This window comes from Sinocyclocheilus rhinocerous, unplaced genomic scaffold, assembly GCF_001515625.1.
Source record: "Sinocyclocheilus rhinocerous isolate Xijiao unplaced genomic scaffold, SAMN03320098_v1.1 scaffold3135, whole genome shotgun sequence".
Classification (NCBI taxonomy): domain Eukaryota; kingdom Metazoa; phylum Chordata; class Actinopteri; order Cypriniformes; family Cyprinidae; genus Sinocyclocheilus; species Sinocyclocheilus rhinocerous.
Window position 1 is genome coordinate 280,911 of NW_015638931.1, and position 9,002 is coordinate 289,912.

The 9,002-nt window shown below is 34.5% G+C and overlaps 1 protein-coding gene across 1 annotated transcript; it reads left to right on the forward strand.

Annotated features, from left to right (window-relative positions):
- Positions 1-7,991: 7,991 nt before the first annotated feature.
- Positions 7,992-8,597, forward strand: LOC107750048 (histamine H2 receptor-like). Its single transcript, XM_016565305.1, has one exon. The coding sequence runs from the start codon at positions 7,992-7,994 to the stop codon at positions 8,595-8,597; it is 606 nt and encodes a 201-aa protein (XP_016420791.1).
- The last annotated feature ends 405 nt before the right edge of the window (positions 8,598-9,002 follow it).

A 9,002-nucleotide genomic window follows, 5' to 3' on the forward strand; every position in this document is an offset into this window, starting at 1 on the left:
ATGATCTCATAAGAGCAGTTACCAGAGACTGTTTTACTAGAGGTAGATGAGAGGGTCTGTATTACTTACTGTTGAAGAAAGCGTAACGGTCAACTTGGATCATGTGTGCCTTAATAACCAATCACATTACAGCCTTGACGTCATTGAATTTCGCAGCACTCAATCGCCGTTTACGGATAACGTATGAATGAGAAATGCCGTAAGCTGTATTCCACCTGTCGCAAAAAGTCAGTGACTTCTCTTATAAAACAGCTTTTTTTTCAGTGTAAAATCTAAAAACAATCCAACTAATAACCCTGAATTGCAATCAGTTTAATGAATGTTAATGTAATTTTTTATTTTGATACAACACTTGTATATATATATATATATATATATATATATATATATGTGTGTGTGTGTGTGTGTGTGTTATAACACTTATACTTATACTATATATATATATATATATATTTAACACGGTTTAGTTTCATGTAAATAAAAATATTATTTAAAAATATATTTAAAAAATGAAGATAATTAAAATATATTTTAAAATAAATAACAATAATAATAGAATGCTTCTTTCATTTTAAATGTTCCTCTTAATTCTAAAAATCCTACAAGTTTTCTTGTAAAGGAAGGGTAAGTGTTGGGGTTAGCTTTAAAACCATTTATCCTCAAAGAAATTAAAGAGATATTCTTTGTGTATCTGCTTTTTGTAGTCAGTAAATAGCACTTCTGTCATTGAAGAAAATCACAGCTTTTAAAATTGAATCAATGCACACACAGAGTCAAGGTTCATCCCTCTTACGTTCAACCTGTTATACAAAAGCAGAAGAGAGAGAGGGAGAGGGAGACATTTGACAATTTGATTGGCTGACTGAAGAAGTGTGTTGAGTTATGTGTGTGTGTGTAGAGAGATGGAGAGAGAAGGGCAAGAGTAGCAGAAGAATGAAGGTCGACCGAGGTAAGTTACGCTGCTAGTGCACCACTGTATTTTACATATATCTCGTTAAAACTCTAAAACTACATGCTCAACATTGTTTGTCTGTGAGAATGCACAACTAGAATAACATGTTAAAACACTGCTGCTGAGTGCTGAGTGGATGAATCCTGACAGCTGCTTATAGTACATGAAAATGACTCATAAATCCATTTATATAGGAGGTCAAGAGAAAAACATATGTAAATGCATCAAGATGTGGGAATTTTGTGAAACTTTTTTGTTGAAGGAATCAGTAGATATCCTGCATGCGTTTGCTGAGATTCAGACTCATTAGAAGTTTGTGGCCGTTGATCTGTCTAGACGGACCTGATCAGACCAGATCTCCTTTTGAGCCTGAGCTTTTGCGTTTCGTCTGCGTTTACAGCTGGGTTTGTGCTCGTGAGAGGCGGATTTCTGCAAAAGACGTTTAAAGAAGTGAATCTGTTTGATTTGAGAGAGATCAATGCAGACTATTTATGTGTCAAAGGAATCCTAAGATGAAACACGTGTCCTCTTCACGTCGTACCTCTTCAGTTACTTCCAAAATAACAAACAAATCATCTCAGCATTTAAAAGGACGTGGTCTCCTAGCAACCCAACATCCATGACGACCATGCTTGTCAGAAGCAATCAAAAGATGGACGGCTGTATTCCTCTCAGACGTCCTGACAGCCTGAGGAACGAGGACGAACACTGACAAATGTGTTTACAAGCCAATCAATGAACAGAGCAGCCACTTAAACGCACAGCAATACGAAACCATCAAAATATCAGTTAAACCGCACCTGTCGTCTTTTACAAGCAAGAACATTTAAAAAAAACATATTACTGAGATTTACTTCAAAACAGCAAGTGACAACTTTACATATGTTTGCTTGCACTACATAAAACTGCATTTATTTTCACAGCACTTTAATTCGTTTTTGAGGAGAAGTGTATTACTTTTCTAAGGGCTCAGAAATGTGATTTTCACCTGATGAACAACAAAATTAAAAAGAATCAGAAAAGAAAACGCCCTGCAACCACCCAAAACACCCTAGCAACATGCTAAGATTTGCATCTTTTAACGGCATCGCTGATTGTAAGAAAAAAGGAAGAAAAAAAATAAGCTGTTATTAAAGCCCAAAGAATAGGCCTTATTTAGCTCCGCCCCTTTTCAGTGCTGAGCTCATTGTCTTGTCTTCCACAGCATGAAAGTAAGATCTGACGGATTTATGAATCAACCGCTCGTCTTAAAATCTTCCCGGTCTACTGACATTTATGAAATCCACTTCAAGCATTACAATGCACATGATAACTATCGTTAACTCTACAATAAGTAAATCCACTTCACCAGCTAATTACTCTTCAACAGCGATGCTACAGAAATATACAGGGCTACTGCAAAAACGGAAGTTCAAAGTCAACACTCTGAAGATAGCTGCGTGCTTGTTTCTCTGGTGCATAAGGTCTATAAAAGTATCCACCTTTTTTCTATGCCCCATGACGCTTTGCGCGAATTATGGGAGCAACTTCCGTTACACTGTAAACAATCAGTGAAAGGTTCTCTCTATAAATGCAATAATAAGCATTTTTAAAAGCTGGGTACAATGAGATGACATTATTCTACTCTGCCTTTAACCATCAGACATTAAAAGGAAATGTTAAAGTATAAAAGTATTTACAAATTACTTTCAACATACCATGAATGAACAACCCCTTTTAAAAGACTGATTATTTTTGCAACAATATTCTGATCCACAACAATATCAAAATCATGTACATGTTAAAGGGGTCATATGATGCTTTTTTAAAGATCATTATTTTGTGTATTTGGTGTAACAGAATATGTTGACATGCTTTAATGTTCAAAAAACACATTATTTTTCAAATACTGTACATTATTGTAGGTCCTCTATGCCATTTGGATAATACAGCTTTAACATAAACTAATAATTTAAGGTGCTTATTTGTCACTTATACATAAATGATTTCTGCTCTCAAGTTTATTCTTTAATATTTTCATCTATTTAATTTTATTTAAATAAGAATATTTTCAAAATGCATGTATTCACATTGCTTCAGATGCAACATAAATTTGTTAGTTGTGAAACAATTAAATGTATTCAGTTAAAAAGTATGACAAATATGGCTAGTTGTGGAACAAGCAATATTACATTAGTTAAAATGTGTATTAAAAATTGGATTTATTGATGATAAATATATAAACCTGGTTATTGTGTGTTTAAAACACATTCAGCTTATTAGTTTTATTACAGATATTTACATAAATCTTTTAGGGGGAAAATGTAGGCTAAAATACCTCAAAAAGGACAGTTTACCCAGCTCTGAAACCCTTAAGATATTGTTTTGAATATTCAGGCTGCTCTATTCCATTCGATGAATGTACTGTAAATGGGAATGACACTGTCAAGCTAAAAAAAAAAGGTATCATAAAAGTAGTTTACATGAAATCTTTTTAACGTCGTTCAGGTTTATATTTTTAAACCATCTTTTGACATGTTAAATACTATTATATTCAATTTCTAAATTCACAGAATTCATCAAATTCATTGCTAATAAATTGCTAATACCTGCTGATGTTCATGGTGTTGATTTCCCACCAAAATTATGTCACTTCCTGTAGGATGATGTCATCAAGGAACTGGCTTTTAGTTTAAAGGGTTAGTTCACCCAAAAATGAAAATTCTGTCATTAATTACTCACCCTCATAAGATGAACGAAGGTCTTGCGGGTTTGAAACGACATGAGGGTGAGTAATTAATTACATAATTTTCATTTTTGGGTGAACTAACCCTTTAAGGGATCTGTAACACTTTACAAAAAGGTTTCATATGTAACATTAACTAAATTAGTAAGGGTAAACTAACAATGTATATTACTTCTACAGCATTTATTAATATTAATGTTAATTTCATCATTTACTAATACAATTTTAAAATCAAAAGTTGTATCTGTAAAAATTAGTTAATGCACTGAAAAAAGAGAGAGATGTTCTTCATCAGTATTTTTGCCTTGTTTTCCAGTATATCTAAATTCTTTAATCCAGATGAATTTACTGGACATGCAAAATTACTTTTAAAATATTCTTTTTTTTTTTTTTTGCATTTCTCAGAAAATAAGTGATTTTTATTTTTATGTTTTTGCTTAAAACAAGACAAAATATCTGTAAGTGCGGTAAGACAAATAAGTTTGAATTAAGCTTTATTTTATTTCTCTGACCCCACTGGCAGATATTTGTTCTTGTTTTAAGCATAAAATAACTAATTTTGATGCATTTTTCTGAAAACAAGACTCTCAATGTATCTTTATTAAGAATATTTTTGTCTGGAAAACAAGACAAAAATACTGAGGAAGAAACCCATGCTTGCAGTGCGCACTGTAAACTAACATGAACAAACAAAAAGTTATATCTTGAACATTACTAACATTAACAAAGGTCAACAAACGTTGTAAATATTATATATATATATATATACAGTGGGTACGGAAAGTATTCAGACCACCTTAAATTTTTCACTCTTTGTTATATTGCAGCCATTTGCTAAAATCATTTAAGTTAATTATATTGCTCATTGTTAGTATATGTTAACTACTGCATTAGCTAATGTTAACAAATGAGACCTTATTGTGAAGTGTAAAGCTTACCAAAGACACAATGATAGTATATAAAACAGAAAGTAAAGTGCCATTGAGAATGCAGGAAAAAGACAAATAAATTGAAAAATTGATAACCAATTAAAACAACATTCCCAAGAACACATTTTGTTAAAAATAAATAAATAAATAAAGATTAGAGAAGGAAAAAAACTGCAGATTCCTGAATAAATTTGTAGTTTTCATGTTAGATGTCAGCACAGCAGCCAGACATGACAGAAATGAATATCCAGTCTAATTAAAGCATCGAAATGATTTCAAATTCACTCTATATTTCCTTCATTATTATACTGTGATAAAAAATAAATGAACTTATGATTTCCATCTGCAGAAATGGTGAGCTTAATATTTTATGCATTGTATGCTAAGATTTTATGATGTAGACATGAAAACATACTGCATAGGAATGACCCAGTTGACAGAGCTCTTCAAAGGCAATGGATATTAATTTCTCTCTCACACACACACACACACACACACACACAGAGAGACCGTGGATAAAGCTCAAGGCAGTGGACATAAGGACATTTTAGCAAGGAAAAACGTCAAGAATCTTCTGTGTGTGTGTATGGAGATTTATTTTTCATAAGAATATCACAGTCTGTCCAAAAATGTGCTGGTAACGAGTGCTTGTAAAGTCTCATCTCACTCTAAAAGGACAAAAAAGAGTGTCTGTTTTCTTTGAACACTGAACAAAGCTAATGTGTGCAAATATGTCATTATCTCCACTTGAGCTTTTATCATAATGTCTCACATGTGTTGTGCTACACTAATATGAGTGTTAGAGCATTGTGTTCCCTTTCAGCTTACCGTCCTACACACACACACACACAAACAAACAATGTGTTGTGTTGGTGTCTGAGAGCGTTTTGTTACTCTATAATTATGTCTTTAACATCACCAACTTGCAGCCAAATAAGCACACACAATCTCCCGCATCTTACAATTTCACTCATGCACACATTTGTGCATCTTAAGAGACCTGCATAAGTTGTGTGTGTAAAGAATGCAATAGAAGAAAGTTGAAACCTGATCATAATTACTGTAGAAAGCACCATTAGTATATTCTATATATTTCAAATTGTCCTTCTAAAATTTGTTTTATAGCTTTTTTTTAATGCATGGTTGAAGGAAATCACTGAATGATTCAGTTCTACTGTCTAAGCAAACTTTGAATGTTAAGTACTGATTATTTCTCTATAAATGATTCATGCAAAAATCTGTCTCATTGTTGAATGTTTTTACTCTTTTCTGCAATATTTAAACTGGTGTCATGTTTGTTGTGAGTTATGTGTTATGGAAGAATGTCTCTTTCCTTAATGATATGATTTTGAATGTCATGTTCATTGTGATCGAGTACATGTCTCTTCAAAAGTTTGGTATTTTTTTAATAGTTTTTTTGGTAGCACTTTACCAGGTTACAAGGTTCATTAGTTAACATTAGTTAACTACTTTAGGAACCTTATTGTAAAGTGTTACCGGTTTTTTTTCTTCTGCTCTACAAGGCTGCATTTATTTGCTCAAAAATACATTAAAAACAGTAATATTGTAAAATATTATTTTAAAACAAGTGTTTACTATTTGATTATATTATAAAAAGTAATTTATTCCTCTGCAAAGCTGAATTTTCAGCATCATTACTCTTCAGTGTCACATGATCCTTCAGAAATCATTCTAATATGCTGATTTGCTGCTCAAGAAACATTTATTATTCTTATCAATGTTAAAAAAATGTTTTGCTGCTTAATATTTTTGTAGAAACCCTAATACATTTTTTAGGATTCATTGATGAACAAAGTTCAAAAAAACGTATTTACTTTGAAATAGAATATTTTTGTAACAATTTAAATGTCTTTACTGACTTTCGATCAATTGAATGCATCCTCGCTGAATAAAATAATTTTCTTTCTTTCTTTCAAAAAAAAAAACCTTTTAACTGCAACATATGTCTGTAAAAATACCTTGATTTATTATCACTATTGCAAGATGTCTTAATCTAAGGAGATCCTTTAAATCATTGCTTGTTTCCCTTTATTCATATAAAATAATATTCTAGAAGCAAAAAGCAACAAAAAAAGCAGATCAAATTGCATCACTGACGTGCACTGGATAGTCAGTTTGCACAACAGTTCAGTTCACTTGTCCGGTGGATTTTGTGGTTCAGTTGAAACATTTGACTTCATTTACAGATTAAACAAGCTATGTGACATTGAGGAAAAAATACTGACCCCAAATATAAAGCATAAAACATCATATTTCTCTGTCAAACAAAACAGAGATATAACGAAACCAGTTAATTGCAGAAGTCAACACTGGCTTAGCATAACGCAATTATGTCTGTTAATGTTATATATTATTATATTATTACTCAAAATAATCTCGCATTTTTATATTGGTTTGGCAAATGTTGACAACCTCTGATCTAAATGCATCTCTGTTCTATTTTAAACAAAAGAGGATAAAAATGTAGTACCTCACTATGACCAGCAGAGGCCGACACACTTCAGTCTAACAGAGGTCTGGAACGACAATATAGACGGACGGAAGGTGGATGGATGAACAGATGGATCAATGGAAGAGGTGGACCTACCCTGCAGTGTGGAAGGAGACCATTGGGAATAGACCTTACTAAACATCTTGACCTACAAAAACTGCATTGCATTTTGCATTGATGCATTTGGCAGATACAAGTATGCACATTGCCTGGAACAGCCTTGGCATTGTTGAGATACAGGAACATTCAGATGGCCAAAAAAAAAAACATAAACAGAGATAAACAAACCTGCATTCCATGTGTTTTTCTACCAATAAAACAGAAGAAAATCATGGATTTTCACATTCAAAAACTGCACTGGATTTTGCATTAATGCATTTGGCAGATGCAAGTATGTTGGTTGCCTGGAATAAAATGCACAACCTTGGTGTTGTTGAGCTACGGGAACACTGACACAACCAGACAATAAGCTAAACACAAAAATTGCACTGCATTTTGAACATCTTGAACTACAAAAAGTGCATTGCGTTTTGCATTGACGCATTTCACTGATGCAACCATGTGCATTGCCAGAAATTAAACGCACCACCTTGAGCTACAGGAACATTCACACAAACAGAAAATAAGATAGACACACACAAACACACCTGCATTCCTAGTGTTCATCTACCAATAAAACTATAAGAAAATCACACAACTTGACATTGCATTGCATTTTGAACATCTAGACCAACAAAAATTGCTTTGCATTTTGGCGTTATTGAACTACAGGAACATTCACAAAGCCAGAAAATATGAAAAACAGAAACACACCCGCACTCCTAGTGTTTTTTTTAGCAATAAAACTGTGAAGAAATCACGCAGACACAGAAGATGACATCTCAGATAGCATTGGCTGTAACGCTCTCCGTTCTTATACTCCTCACTGTCAGTGGAAATATTTTGGTTTGTCTGGCTGTGTACGCGACTAGACGCCTACGTAACGTTACCAACTGTTACATTGTCTCGCTAGCGATTACAGACTCTCTACTGAGCGCTCTCGTGCTGCCGTTTTCCACCCTTTACCAAGTTACGGGCGATTGGCCACTGGGGGCGCACTTCTGCAACATCTACATCTCCCTGGATGTCATGTTATGCACTGCCTCCATACTCAATCTCTTTGCTATCAGCTTGGACCGCTACTTTGCGGTCACTGCCCCATTGCGTTATCCAATGCTAGTGCTTCCGTGGAGAGTTGGTGCGGTTTTAGCGACAATCTGGCTGGTTTCGTTGGGCGTTTCATTTGTACCTATCCACCTAGGCTGGAATACGAGAGACTTAAGCGTGCAAAATATTCGCCAGGGCGACCCTGCACGAGATTGCCAGTTTGAGTTGAATCCAACATACGTAGTGGCCGACGCCTTTGCAACGTTTTATCTCCCCCTGGTTAGGATATGCAAACTCTGCCCTAAACCCAGTACTTTACGCCACACTCAATAGAGACTTCAGGTCGGCTTACACCAAGCTGCTCTGCGGAGGACGAGGATGTAAAACAGGGACGAGAATACCGAAGGCGACAATGGAGGAGGGGACAATGGGTGAACACGCCCCTCTGCCAAACAGGGTGGGGCTTCTGCCAAGAACTTGTGTGCTGCTGCAAGAGATCGACAACGGGAAGACGGTCGATAGCAACAAAACAACTGGTGCTAGTTACCATCATAGCTAATGGGAATAAAAGGTAATAGAAATACAAGATCGTTTACCTGTTACAACAGAGATTGAAGGAATTTTATTGTCTTATTGTCTTTGTATGTGCACATGCTTAAAACCCTATTTAACTGGCGGCCAAACTTTCCAGTTTTCACTGACTTTGCAAGATGGTGAGCCATTCTAAAGTGATTGAAA